General features: G+C 36.1%; 2 protein-coding genes across 5 annotated transcripts in view; one reads left to right on the plus strand and one right to left on the minus strand.

Annotated features, from left to right (window-relative positions):
• Nucleotides 1–14,963, plus strand: part of LOC126768923 (set1/Ash2 histone methyltransferase complex subunit ASH2) — a 437,703-nt gene that overhangs the window by 12,996 nt on the left and 409,744 nt on the right. For 2 of the 4 annotated variants that reach the window (XR_007669285.1, XR_007669286.1), the window contains exons 5-10: nt 1,490–1,701; nt 3,102–3,279; nt 3,959–4,115; nt 4,505–4,628; nt 5,571–5,825; nt 6,200–7,903. Coding sequence is in view for 2 of the 4 variants with exons in the window: in XM_050487382.1 (XP_050343339.1) it covers nt 1,490–1,701; nt 3,102–3,279; nt 3,959–4,115; nt 4,505–4,628; nt 5,571–5,825; nt 6,200–6,304 (1,031 nt within the window). In the remaining 2 variants the exon portion in view is untranslated. Of the gene's footprint in view, nt 1–1,489; nt 1,702–3,101; nt 3,280–3,958; nt 4,116–4,504; nt 4,629–5,570; nt 5,826–6,199; nt 9,040–14,963 lie in introns of those variants that run through there. The other 2 variants (XM_050487382.1, XM_050487383.1) reach the window with 1 other exon arrangement.
• Nucleotides 9,772–10,997, minus strand: LOC126769064 (bolA-like protein DDB_G0274169). Its single transcript, XM_050487617.1, has 3 exons — nt 10,870–10,997; nt 10,607–10,797; nt 9,772–9,994 (listed from the first exon to the last, which is right to left on the minus strand). Exons 1-3 carry the CDS (start codon nt 10,889–10,891, stop codon nt 9,845–9,847), a joined length of 363 nt encoding a protein of 120 aa, XP_050343574.1. The 5' UTR covers nt 10,892–10,997; the 3' UTR covers nt 9,772–9,844.

Below are 14,963 nucleotides of genomic sequence, written 5' to 3' on the forward strand. Positions count from 1 at the left end.
CTCAAAAAGGGAGAGGTGGCCTTAGCCCAGCAGTGGGACATTAACAGGTTGTTACTGTACTGTTACTGTAGTTATTTATGTGTTTCATTTATTAACTCTGGAGTGTTTTAGAAAAACTGTGTAGTAAATTTTGGCTCAACAAAAAAAAAAGATAATATACTTTATAGAAAAGTCAGCGAAATTTTTCTGAATTCTTTGTATCTCTAAATCTAGAAAACAAAGAAAAAAAAATTACTATATGTAAATAGTTAATCCAAGATTTATTATTTAAATGTTGATATATGTGTCATAATAAATTTTGATTGATAAAAAATGCGCTTTAAAAAATCATTGGCACCTTATTGATTTATAGTTTTGAATGTTCGTCATTTGTCTAGACTAAAATGTATCGAATGGCATTGACCGGTCCGTCATAGTGATTATACAAAACACAACACCGATATAAATACTGTTATGTATAACATTACGACACACATACACGACGGATGCAGTTTTTAAGGTCGAATGTTGATAATAATCTGAATACGAGGTTTGGTAATTGTTCGGGTTATGTATAGTGACTTCAATGGAAGTTTAGTTGAGCTCTCTTACGCTCGGTTCATATATTGGTAGGTGGTATGGCTTTGTGCAACCCTGCCTGGGCAGTTACCATTCGCTCATCGGATATTCTACCGCTAAACAGCAATACAGTTTGAAGGGTGAAGTGAGTCAGTGTAACTACAGGCACAAGGGACTACTAAATAACTCCTTAGTTCCAAAAGGATCCTTGTAAGGAATGGTTCTTATATCGTCAATGACTATGGTTGGTGGTGACCACTTACCATTAGTCCATTTGCCCGTACGCCTACATATACCATAAAAAAAGTTATAATCGTTTGTAATAGTTCATCAGTAACCGATGATTTTTTAATTACGAGTTCTTTCCCTATAAATATTTTGTCACATTGTTGTCGTAAACTGTGCTGAAAATTATAACATCACGTAAACTAATCATAGAATAATAGAGACAAACTAACAAAAGACGCAGTTGCGCCGGCGGCAGCGAAATCGGTAGAACTGCAACGTAGTATATTAATGATGCGATTGCTATCCAGACGGTATTGCACAAAATCCACCAGTTAAATCGCTGATGTGCAGTTTCGAGTGATTATTTTTATACGTCTAAGTATAAATCGGGTGAAAACGTTTTTCTGCGTTAAACAGTGTAACCATATAACTGATGTTAACGTCAACGCTGTCGAATTGGTAAAAAAGTCGCATTAGATCCATTACCGAGGATTGTCGTGATCTTCTATAACCTTGCTCAATATATCTATCTAACGCAATCGTATTCTTTCAAATCGTACTTGTAAATCCTGAGATCAGCGCGTTCAAAAACGCTTTTCAGCTTTTTATAATAGTGTGGATTATATATCATAATACAATTAAAGGAATCGTGTTTGGTTATTTCGAAACGTAATTAATGTGACGTAATCGAATTTCGTTTCAGTTCCTCTAGGTGGCAATGTAAAGGGGCGTCAGGGTAAGCGTCGCCCGGCTGTGGGCCTCGAAGCGAGCGCTCCAGTCGGCAAGAAAGGTCGGTCGGCTGACTTGAGCGCGTTGAAGCTACCCTCACACGGTTATCCCACCGAGCATCCATTCAACAAGGATGGCTATCGGTATATACTTGCCGAGCCAGATCCCCATGCGCCGTTTAGGCAGGTGAGTTGCTAACCTCATCATCAGTCCATTTCAATAGCGCGAGGAGTAAAGATGAACAAACCTTCCAAAAGCTTTACCCAAACATTTACTTAATCCTTGCAGATTCGTAATAGCTCTGCTGTATTATTTATAAGTCATCGTCAAAAAATTGTATTGAATATAGAAGCGTTCCATTTATTGATTATCATAAATCTACCACCAGTTCGGAAATAAACACCCCAGACCTGACAGGAACAGGCGAAAGAAACTCATTTTTGTATATCTAATTTTTTTCAATTGTATACGATATATACTACAAAATTTCTTGATTTACGTGTTTTGATGTCATTTTACTAGGTACTTACATTTTACTTCGATATATCCGATATCGGAATCTGACCTAGGTTAGGTTAGGTTAGGTGGTAAGAACGCGTGAATCTTAACCGATGATCGTGGGGTCAAACCCGGGCAAGCACCACTGAATATTCATGTGCTTAATTTGTGTTTATAATCATCTCGTGCTCGACGGTGAAGGAAAACATCGAGAGGAAACCTGCGTGTGTCTAATTTCATTGAAATTCTGTCACATGTGTATTCTACCAAACCGCATTGGAGCAGCGTGGTGGAATAAGCTCCAAACCTTCTCCTCGAAATGGAGAGGAGGCCTTAGTCCAGCAGTGAGACATTAACAGGCTGTTACTGTTATATCCGATAGTTTAACTTCACCGATATCCAAAACGCCATTAACGAAACATAAATTAATACCACAATTTATTTAAACATCGGATATGTCATGTTAATTCCATTTAAGGTCAAAGTGGTTTATTTATTATTACTCCTGCCTTTGGTATTAACTATGGACTAAATTATTTCTCTTCCTGAGAAATAGAAAGTAAGATTTTTAAATATATATTTATGTATTAATTATGCTAATTTGATTCTGATCGGTTGGTTTAATTTTTAAAAAAATCGGATTAGGTCATGTAGAGATTCATTATTCTTTTAACCTAAAGTCTTCTAGGTCTGTGAAATAAGCTCCATACTTTCTCCTCAAAAGGGAGAGGAGGCCTTAGCCCAGCAGTGGGACATTAACAGGCTGTTACTGTTACTGTCTTCTAGGTCTATTAGGTTAGGTACACCGTGATAACAACGCGAAATGATTATATATCTATATTTTTGATTTAACTAAAGAAATAGATTGTATATTTTTTTGCATTATTCACTGTCCTAAGAAAATAAAATTATATTTGTTTAAAAATAAGGACATTTTATCATTCAATGAAATAAACATTTTTTATAATTACATGCGTGCCGAACGAAGGTCTTAAATAATTATATTTTTTTTTAAATAATTTGTTTGATTTGAGTTTATCTGATACTTAAATTATATAATATTCTTATTGCGTTCGTATATCTTCTAGGAGTTCGATGAGAGCAACGAATGGAGTGGGAAACCGATCCCAGGCTGGCTCTACCGGTCCCTGTGTCCCGGTATTGTGCTGCTGGCGCTACACGATCGCGCGCCGCAACTGAAGATCGCCGAGGACAGGCTCGCGGTCACTGGCGAGAAGGGGTACTGCATGGTCCGAGCGACCCATGGTGAGTTTTTCTTTTATAAAAATGGTGACCCGTCGCGCGTCGTCTGTCAAAAGTGCGACATCGAACTTATTTTGTACAGATAATAAAGTGATAGTGACCATAAAATATCCCTTATTTTATAGAGATGAAAATATGATTGTTTATTTTATAAATATATATATTAATTTAAAAAAATTGAGACACTCAATTCTTTTAATAAATATATGCCGAGATGGCCCAGTGGTAAGAAGGCGTGAATCTTAACCGATGATCGTGGGTTCAAAGCCGAATTTTCATGTGCTTAATTTGTGATTATAATTCATTTCGTGCTTTACGGTGAAGGAAAACATAATGAGGAAACCTGCATGTGTCCAATTTCACCGAAATTCTGCCACATGTGTATTCCACCAACCCGCACTGAAGCAGCGTGGTGGAATAAGCTCCAAACCTTCTCAAAAAATGGAGAGGAAGCCTTTAGCCCAGCAGTGGGACATTCACAGGCTTTTACGGAATTCTTTTAATTAGTAATTTTTGTCGTCATCACCCCGCGTCAGATGTTTCATGCTATCGTATAGCGTCGCCACGCAAACAGTTGTCTGATCCGCCGCATACGATATTTCACATTCGCTCGGTAACAAAGCTGTCGTGGAGCGTAGTCGTCACGTGACTGTCCGCTAGTGACGCTGTGTGTGTGCGGCAGGCGTGTCTCGCGGCGCGTGGTACTGGGAGGCGGCGGTGGAGGAGATGCCGGAGGGCGCGGCCACGCGGCTGGGCTGGGGCCGCCGGTACGCCAACCTGCAGGCGCCGCTCGGCTACGACAAGTTCGGCTACTCGTGGCGCAGCCGCAAGGGCACCCGGTCAGTCCTTACTCTCCGCTACTACTCCAAACGTACATTCAAACCGGGATGGCGCACCGGTTAGAACGTGTGAATCTCATTCGATGATTACATGAGCGAACCCGAACGAGCAACGCTGATTTGAATAATTTGAGTTTATAATGTAAAGAAAACGTTTTTAGGAAACCTACATTTGTCGAACTTTAATAAAAAAATTCCACATGTTTATCTCCCAAAACGCATTGGAACAGGGTGGTGGAGTAAGTTCCAAACCTCTTCCTCAAAGGCCTCAGTCCGACAGTGGGATATTCACATGCTGCTACTTTTCTGTCTTCCTGAATATATGCATTTTTTTAAGTCCATAATTATCGGTACAGAAAATTCAGAGTTTGAATAATGAACTTTTGCAGATTCCACGAGTCTCGCGGGAAGCACTACAGCCCCGGATACGGCGAGGGTGACACGCTCGGCTTCCTGATCATAATGCCGGACAGCGCCGCCACCAAGTACACTCCGAATACGTATAAAGATAGGGTATGGATGCCATTTGTAATGCAAATATAATCTTATATTTATTTCTTGAAACCTGTTGACATCAGATAAATTGAAGGCTAATGGTCTAGTGGTTATCAAACGAGAATCTTATAAATCATATCAAGCGCGGCAGTGACGGGAAAACACTGTTTGAATTGTTTTTTTTTTATGTTATCCTTTTATGTAATTAGTTTTTAGAAAATCTTGATGTTACCTAACATAATATGGCATGTATTGCTCCCAACTAATTAATGCATGCTGTGTTTGCCTTGAAAGGTACACACATATAAAATAATTAATTATGGCAAAATTACTGTGTATGTATTGATGTAAATCGAATGATAAATAAATAAAAACACTGAGGAAACCGGCATGAAAATATAGGATCCACCAACGACCTCCTAATGAGCTACAAACCTTCTCCTTAAAATGTAGATAGAAGACCTTAGTCTATTAGTGGGATATTTATTAGCTGTTACTTTCCTTTACTTTACAGAACCTGTGATTGCTTGAACAATTCTGTTGAACAGTTGAACAAAGAGTTTTCTATGCATTGCTCATTAATTACATACTTGATTTGATTTTACTGGGTTGTAAGGCTTTGCGCAAGCCGGTATGGATAGGTACCACCCAGTAGTGCGTACCTATTCATACAAACAAACCGCAATATTTGATATTTAATGAATTAAGTCAATCAATACTTCCTGTTTAAAGGGTGAGTGAGTCAGGGTAATTACAGGCATAAGGGACATAACATCTTAGTTCTCAAGGTTGGTGGCGCATTGGTGATGTAAGCGATGATTTTTTTCTTTTTCATTTCTTACAATGCCAATGTCTATGGGCGTTGGTGACCACGTACCATCAGGTGGCTCATATGCACGTCCGCCTTCCTATTCTATATAAAAAAAATCAAAACATTTATTCATATTACATTATTCACAGCCTCTAGTCAAATTCAAGAGTCACCTCTACTATGAAGATAAGGACAACATACAGGAATCTCTCAACAATTTGAAGTCTCTCCCGGGCAGTCGGATATATTATTTCAAGAACGGCGAATGTCAGGGCGAAGCGTTCGCGGACATTTACCAGGGTTGCTACTACCCCACCGTGTCGCTGCACAAGAATGTGACGGTCAGCGTCAATTTCGGACCCAATTTTAAATTCCCGCCTTCAACGGATTGCAATTATAGACCGGTATGTTTATTTCAATAATTATTTAATTAATTTTTAATAAAAAAAAAAAAAAAAACAGTTTTATCTCGTTTTTTTTTTAATTATTGCATATATACATAATACACGCAAGTGGTCACCACCAATCGTAGACATTGGCATTACAAGAAGTATTAATCATCCCTTCCACCGCCAATGCGTCATCAACCTTGGGAACTAAGATGTTACTGCCCTTGTGCCTTTAATTACACTGGCTCACTCACCGGAACATAACAATACTAAGTACTGCTGGTGGTAGAATCTTGATGAGTGGCTGGTCCCTACCCCGACGGGCTTGCCCAGTGCCCCTCCCACCAAGTAACTTACGTTTATGACAGTGGGTTTTAATTATTTTTCAGATGTCGGAAAAGGCTGAAGAGGCAATATGTGAGCAGACAATGGCTGATCTGTTGTTCTTGACGGAAAACGAGGGGAAGTTACGCCTGGACACGTTCAACCTCTGATACAACTAACACCGTTTATCGGTGTTGTATCTATATCGGATGTGGGGGTACGCCCTCAGAGCGCGGTTCGCGGCCACAGTGACCTGATGCCGCTTCGCAGCTACTGCATGAGTTCCATGTAATTGAAAAATTATAAAAATTGCGAATCATTCTGTATGTTGTTATGTCATTCGTAAAAATATGACAATCTATAAATATTAAGACTTATGTCGTTTTTTTATCACATTGATAAGCAATTAAACTACTGTATCTATTTTTGGATAATTTTTTAAACTCATTTTTAATAGGCGATTTTATGCTCCGACGTCCTTAGCGTAGTGGCGTAATGGAGTATCGAAATTTTATCGATGCATTTATTATAATTCCTGTTCCTACTATCAATTTCTTAAAGTTGTAAATTATTTCCTGTAATTTTCATTTCCATTTAAATCCGTTGATTTTCATAAAAAAAACAATTCAAATATTATCTATACAAATAAATAGAATTGAAGTGTTATTTTAAAATAACGGCCTCTTTTTAACTTTTAATAGCCGTGGTATTTCCAAATTGGCTGAATTATTATAAGAAGTAATTTAACCGCATTTAAACAACTGTAAAAAAAAAACTTACATTCGATTTTTGTATCCATTATAAAAAAATAAAATAATGATTATTTAATATCCAAAATGTATACAAAACATGTTATCCATACTATGAATATTTCGTAGCACAAACTAATGCCACGCCACGAGCCAGGTCACGTGCAATCCAGCTTGTACTTATTATAATTGTATATATATTTAATGTCCAAATAAAACTGGTATTTGAAATTACTATTAGGAATTAGGAAAAAAAAAGTTTTATATAAAAATTCTAATCTATAAATTTCTGTAATTTTCATCTTATGTCATTGGCATAATAATATAATTTATAAGTCAAGTCAAAAGTAAAAACAGCCTCGCTACTCGGTTCTAGTGGGTAAAAATCCCAAATAACTCAGTACCCCCCCTTTTGGGGCACGGTTTTTAAAAGTTTTATGCTGCGTGAAAAAAAGAGCTATCGTATAAGACTTCAAAAGCGACTTGCCAATAAAAGTTATTGTAATATTTCTTTCTAGAAATTGTCAGTAACAGTTTTGTTTGGAAGTTGTTAGTCTGATATATCTCTTATATTATCATATCTGATAAGACATTATAAAGTAAAGGAATTAAAAGTGCATCTGTGTTTCTACATATGTATATACATACTTATACATATGTATATACTTATACTGTAATATCCTGTCTTGATAAATATTCCTGTGATCGAAATTTGGTCAAAAGTATGGATCATTGTATAGTTGTATTTGTAGGAACATGATATAATATTTTTTATGATATAAAACTAGAAAGTAAATAAAATATATGAATAAAGTATTTAAATATAAAATACAAGTTGATTGTACCAAACATATATGTTGAAGGATTGCATTAATTTTCAAAACTGAATCTCTACTGGTTGTTCTGTTGCTAGCGGAGTTAATGTTGGCTGAATAGGCTCTATCAATTTAAGTAGGCAATAGTCACGTTTTTGACTGCCTCGTTGGTCTAGTGGCTTGATATAAGGCCGCAGACCCGGAGGTCCTGGGTTCAATTCCCAGGTCGGGCCAATAAAAAGTTATTGGGTTATTCTGTCAGAAAAATTCTCAGTAGCAGCCCGGAGTCTGGAAGTTGGAAGTGTGAACACTCCCGTGCCTCGGAAAGCACGTAAAGCTGTTGGTCCTGCGCCTGAACTCTTTCCGGTCGTGTCGGATTGCCGTCTTATCGGATTATGAGAGTTAGGGAATAGAGAGTGCACCTGTGTCTGCGCACACACTTGTGCACTATAATATCTCCTGCGTAGTTCGCTAATCTCTCTTGAGATTGGCCGACGTGGCCGAAATCGGTCTGGAGGACATTATTATTATTATTAGTCACGTTTATAGAAAACTATTAATATTGGATCAATGTGATTCATTACTTAAACTATGCATCTCTGTAATAATCTAAAGATTTTTTATATGAGGCACCTGGATATCAAAAACCATCGCTGATTGTATACATTAATTATAATTGTAAGTACTTGTATGAGAAGTGTTCTAGAAAAATATTGATCATAGTATTTGCCGAAAGTAACATGTGTTTTACCTCCAATTTTAAGGAATCGGATAAAAAAACTATGTTCAAAGTTAATATAAAGATATTGCAGAAACTTGTAAAAATAACATATTTTTGTATAAGTCAATTAAGAATTGATTAAAGTTGAACTTTTGTTGGTGTAGAAGCCAACTGTTATGAGATATTCTGCAATAATTTATCTAAATGTTTAGAAAGTCTATATGGCTTGTGCTTTTGTAATCAAGTTTTAAAAGTATTATCATAGAAATTAATTTTAAATTTATTATATAATCGAATTGTATAAATAAATGGTGGTAAAAGTGAACTTGTAAAAAAACTGGGTTGACCATAAATTAAAATAGTGAATATACTGCAACTGTATTACAATAAATTTGTTTATATATTAAAAGTAATACTTTGAAAATGTTTGTACACACAGCCAGTTTTCGCTTTCTAATATATTAACTGGTCTGTTGTCTAACCATCCTCGTGAAGCTACTGCAAATCTAATACTTCTGACTTTCAACGTGTGATATGCTATGATTATGAATAAAAGAGTATTTCTTGGATTGTAAGATATTTGAATCTTTTTAAATATAATTAAATATTTACAAATGGTATTTGGTTTTTTATTCCTCTTGTTTATATACATACATTTTTATTATAAAAGTATTGACTCCAGCCTTGAATCTACGAAATTTCGATTAAACAAATATAGTGCATTGAAATCTAAAGTATGTAATATATGTTATAATTTTATCTCTTACTATAAATATGTAAGTACTGTCGGTGGCTTTACGTAGTTGCATGATATAAGTAAGCTGTGCGCTCCCTGTGTGTGACTTCCTTGCGTGGGCGGTTTGTCGCACTATTGAGCGTTTCTTGAACGATTGCGTACGAGCTATGTATAACTATTAGTGTATAACCTCGAAGACAATAAATCAAATATACGAAATAAACTTAGTCATTCTGTTGATTGTACAGTATCAATCAGACTCGCCTTTAGTCAAAACTTTTTACAGTTTACATGGTCTAATAAACTGCTATTTTTGGTAGAAGGAAATTGCAAATAAAATCATTTAACTATATTTCTTATTCTGTTACTTGCTATTCTAGTTAAAAATATATTTATAGCATTTTAATTCACATTATATAAAAAAATAGGGAAATGTAATCCAGATTAGTCCATTATCAACTAAGGTCTGATAAATGAGTTTTTATTGTATTTACTAATTCTGAATGTTTGTGATATTAAATTATAATTTTAGCTTTGCATTTATATCACTTTTAGAACAAACAACAAACAATGAAAGGTAATGGTAGAAAAGTTTGTACAGTAGAAAGAAAAGTACTTAAATTTTATATATATATTTGTTTAAATGTCTAAATTTAGATTATCAAATTACCTAAATGTTATGTATTATTTTATTTGCCAAATCCACCTCTACAATTAGGGCTGCTTTCAATAACTTTGTCACTTGTTTCCCATTGTTCTGGTGTTTTTGCAACTATGGACAAAGCATGCACACCATTCTGAAGCTCTTCTTTCAGTAGGTCATTGACTAGTCGATGTCTCTGAAATGAGAAATATTTAATAAATCTATTATTAAATGTTTACTGGTGGTCAGCCATCGTTGCAGCCCATCTCAGCAGATAACACCAACTCAAACTACAAACTCAACTATTCTAGCAATAGACAATTTAATATATGCCTGGTTTGAAGAATGAATTGCAATTATAAGGATGATGGTGAATTGAATGGATAAGCCGTAAGGAATAATTTATATTTCTCAGTGTCTAATTGACTGACCTGACTTTCAGTAAGGAACTAGAAAAATAAAATATGATTTTTACTGACTATGATTGGCCCACCAAAAAACTGCAATTAGCATAAACATTAACTACCTATTAAATTGCACCTTTAAATTCTAAATTTTTATAATTATACATTAACAAGTACAAGATCTATATCAACTTGTATAGATCCCATTATTTCGACAATAAGAAACAGAAATTCTTTATATACCTTTTTAATTATTAGTGACGATTTAAAATGATGTATCTTATAAATAAAAATCGATTAAAAATAATAATAATAATAATTGTTTTAGATAATAAATTAAATTGGAAAAGATATTGTGATAGAAATTTTGAAACAAATGAGTTTTAATGAAACATTTTAGTCACCTTTATTAAAGCTAGTCCATCGAATTTGTCTGATACCACAACAACTTTGAAGTGCGTTTCTGCGTTTTTAGGTACATTGTGCATGTGGGATTCATTTATAACTTCCAAGTGTTTTGCTTGCAAGCCTGTTTGAAGCTTAGTTCTAATAGCATTCGTAATTAACCCCGTCGTACTCATTGATCTTGAATAACCTAAAGCGTTATTGTAAAGATAAGATACACACTCTGTAATTACTGAAAACAATTTCTAGAATACCGTATCACCTAAACGAAGTATATAATGCATAAATAAATTTGTTGTTTCAACTCCCAAGTATAACAAAAAGAACGTAATAAAACAGCTGATCGAAATGTTTTCATGTCAAAATTGACATTTGAAATTGCTTGTCACAGTGACATTAATCAAAGTTTCTGAATTCTTATAAAAATACTCACATTGACTAATTTAGTTAACTTTATCGTTAAGTTTATGAAAGCACGTGCTACCCAGATTCTGTTTCTGAAATCTGTCTCAAATTGGGGTGCCTGGAAGAGATGGCTAATTAGCCATAAGTCCGTTTGTTGTACAATATAAATAATTTTTTGTTCAGTCCTAAGCAATTTCTCTGTATTATATGTTTGTGCTGTGCAATAAGGTATATAATAAATAAACTAATTATTTACTAAAAAGTCGAGAATTTACAATATAAAATACACGGCATTTACGGATTCACGCGAGTAAAGAGAAGAGTGATGACGAATTAGGAACACGCATGTGTAAACGGGATTTCGTCTTTCGCCTCGAATCGAGTACATATCTAACTATTACAGATAAATCACAATAAATGTTATTTGTTCAAATTAATTAATAAATACACGGGTAGAATCGAAATATTATGACATTCGTATCATGATATTAAGCTATAGCTTAGCCTTATTAAAAAATAGCGTACATGTAAATTCTTCTTTAAGTTATTCGAATCGGATCTTTTGCTCAGACGTTAGGATTGGTATAGTTACGCAAAAAGTAAAAAAATGCCGCAGTGTGCGAACCATGGATATCGGGAGTGTATAGTACTTTTTTTTTTGTTTTCGAGGAGGAAAGGCATTTACGCCTCCCGACCGGACTACGACCGGGACGGGTATGTGGGACTCACGGGGCAGAAGGCCAGCCGTCCTACCCACTAAAACCTCCCCGTTTCCAACTCACCGCATGATGGCGGGGTTACGGAAACGCGTTAGCTCACCACCGCGACCCCGCCAGCGGCCGTCGCTATGGGTTAGCGACCCACCAATTGTTCTTTATTGAGGTTTTCTCCTCTTGGCGCAGCCGGTGAAGGCAAGGCCCTCGGTCCCACCACAGGCCGACACCTGGATGGGGAATCGAGTTTGAGAAGGCGGTGACCTTTTACAGTCTGTCCACCCAGTATCGACGACACTGGGTGAACCCGCCTCTCTCTCCTCCCTCTACAACTTCCTCCTGTCTCCGGCAGCCCGAAAGGACCTCGGAGACCAACTCCTCCTCTCTCCGGCAGCCCAAAAGGACCCCGGTGTCCACCTACTCGCCAAGAAGCCGTTCGCTAATCCACTCTGCTGAACAGAGAAGTACCAGGAGCGGCCCGTGGCACTTCCGCCGCGTCAGTCTAAGCGGTCGACAAGCAATCCGGAAAAAAACATCGGATTGCTTGTCGACCCCGTTGCCCAAGGTGCACCACGTGGAGGTGACTGACATGCACCCCGGGAATGTATAGTACTACGGTTAGTCGATTATTTACCTACAACTTTTACTATTACTAGAAACAGTTGCATAGTATGTTTTTGATTTTGATTTTTTTTTAAATTATTTAAAACTTTAAAGCGCAATTATAATATTAAATGTAAAAAATTGAGCGGTCGCGGTGCGCTTCCGAAATTTGAGCATTCAACTATAGAAACATTTAAATTAACTATAGATAAATTTTATATTAAATTTAAATTAATATCTTAGAGTTAGGGCAACATTAAAAATCTCGCGCAAGATATATAGAAGATATAGACAGAACTTAAGAATACAAATAATAAATAAACACATGAAAAAATAAGCAGAGCGTGGTGTACTCTGTTTTATGCGTATATATGTTACTTTATGTCAATCTGTATGACATAAAAAAAATAGTCACAATTCAAAACCTCGACCGTTTAATGTGTCATACACTAATGTCTAGCACACTGGGCCTCTGCTACAAAAAAGAAAGCTTAATGAATGAATATAATAAATTTAATTATTCCAATACGACTCAATCCGACTAAATATTCTGGAATGGTTCTTTTAAATAAAAATGCCTTGAAAAAAGGAGACAACCGTTGTGAATCCGAATTGTGTCAAGTGCCAATTCATATTAAATTTCTCGAAAATTTCAACTTGCATTTTATAAGATCGAAAAGAAGTTATGACGTACCGGATTCACCCTCAGAAAGAACTATGAAAAATCCTTCCGAGCCATAAAACGATATTAACTTTCCCTTACATTTTTTTTATTGAGTTTGATGAATTGATTCTTCATTGGATATTTGGGCAAGTTTTGTTTTTTCGATCTGTCCCATTCCTTTGATATATAGCGCGATCAAATAATACTGGTTATTTTTTATACTTACCAATCTTTTATGAGGTTTATACGATTGGTTTGTTTTATTCCAGAAATGGAATATAGATAAATCTTTATAACTATCATTCTGTGAGAGTAATTTTTGTGATTAACTTACATTTATCAGCAACTCGACTAGCTTTTTTAACTAGTTTTTAAGAAAATTTGCTGATGGTGGGCTGTACTGGGTATTGCTGTGTTCCAGTTTGAAGGGTGAGTGAGCTAGTGCACAAGGGACATTAAATCTTAGTTCCCAAGGTTGGTGGCGCATTCGCGATGTAAGTTAGCATTATAAAAAAAGAGAATACGAATTATGTGCTCTATATCCGTTTCTGTACCCCTGACAACGTGTATGGTTAATTTTATGATGATCGGTGGAGTTAAGACGTAAAAGCGTGACGAAGAAACAAGTAAACAAACTCAATTTCACATTTATAACGTTAATAAAGATTATAGTCTATAATGATGATTAAGATAATTTATTATATTATAAATTGTTTTACATGATATAATGGCTTCTTTGACGAATTTCAATGTCGGCGGTCAACCTTTATTATAGAAAACGAGTGTATGATAGGATGGCAATTCGATAACAGAAATTCTTGATGGATAAACTCAATAATAACGATGTGACCTGCAGCCTTGTACACTAAACACTGGATCAACAAAACAAAATAATCCTAGATTTAATTTATTTCTACATTCTGCTCCGGTTTTTTTTTTTATAGAATAGGAAGGTGGACGAGCATATGGGCCACCTGATGGTAAGTGGTCACCAAACGCCCTTAGACATTGGCATTATAAGAAATGTCAACCATCGCTTATAGCCAATGCGCCACCAACCTTGGTAACTAAGATTTTATGTCCCTTGTGCCTGTAATTACACTGGCTCACTCACCCTTCAAACCGGAACACAACAATATCAAGTATTGCTGTTTTGCGGTAGAATATCTGATGAGTGGGTGGTACCTACCCAGATGAGCTTGCACAAAGCCCTACCACCAGTAAATCTGTTATGTAAGTTATGTAAGTCAGTAAGTCTGGTTATGCGTAATCATATGAGGAAGTTATAAGCATATACATTTATACAACTAGTTTTTACGGCTTCGCCCGCGTTTGAGGAGGGAGAGGGAGGAGACAACAGTAGCAGTAACAGTCTGTTAATGTCCCACTGCTGGGCTAAGGCCTTCTCTCCCTTTTTGAGGTTTAGAGCTTATTCCACCACGCTGCTCCAATGCGGGTTGGTACACATGTGACATAATTTCAATGAAATTAGACACATGCAGGTTTCCTCACGATTTTTTCCTTCACACACATGCAAATTCGGTGGTGCTTGCCCGGGCTTGAATCCACGATCAACGGTTAAGATTCACGCGTTCCAACCACTAAGCCATCTCGGCTTCAAGACGAGACGACAAGGTGGTATAAAATGAAGTCTAGTCCTTCCCTGAAGTTTAAGCTTCATATCGAATTTCATCCAAATCAATGGTAAGGCCGTGATAACATAACAGACAGATATAATAACTTTCGCATTTAAAATATTAGTAGAGATACGACTTTTAGTAAACAATAATAAATAAGATAGACAAGAATTAACAGGTGGTCTCCTGTAAACGCCTTTAGTCGCTTACTGCGTTTAACCGTTCGCCACGTAACGATGCTTACTATTAAGAAATATTTTTACTGGTGGTAGAGCTTTGTGCAAGCTCGTCTGGATACGTACCACCCACTCATCTGATATTCTACCATAAAACA

This window comes from Nymphalis io, chromosome 6, assembly GCF_905147045.1.
Source record: "Nymphalis io chromosome 6, ilAglIoxx1.1, whole genome shotgun sequence".
Lineage (NCBI taxonomy): Eukaryota > Metazoa > Arthropoda > Insecta > Lepidoptera > Nymphalidae > Nymphalis > Nymphalis io.

Coding starts and splice junctions, on each gene's coding strand:
- LOC126769064 (XM_050487617.1), bottom strand. CDS start 10,891: ATGCATTATATACTTCGTTTAG. Junction 10,798..10,869: donor GCATTATATACTTCGTTTAG/GTGATACGGTAT, acceptor ATAACGCTTTAG/GTTATTCAAGATCAATGAGT. Junction 9,995..10,606: donor ATGGACTAGCTTTAATAAAG/GTGACTAAAATG, acceptor TTCTCATTTCAG/AGACATCGACTAGTCAATGA.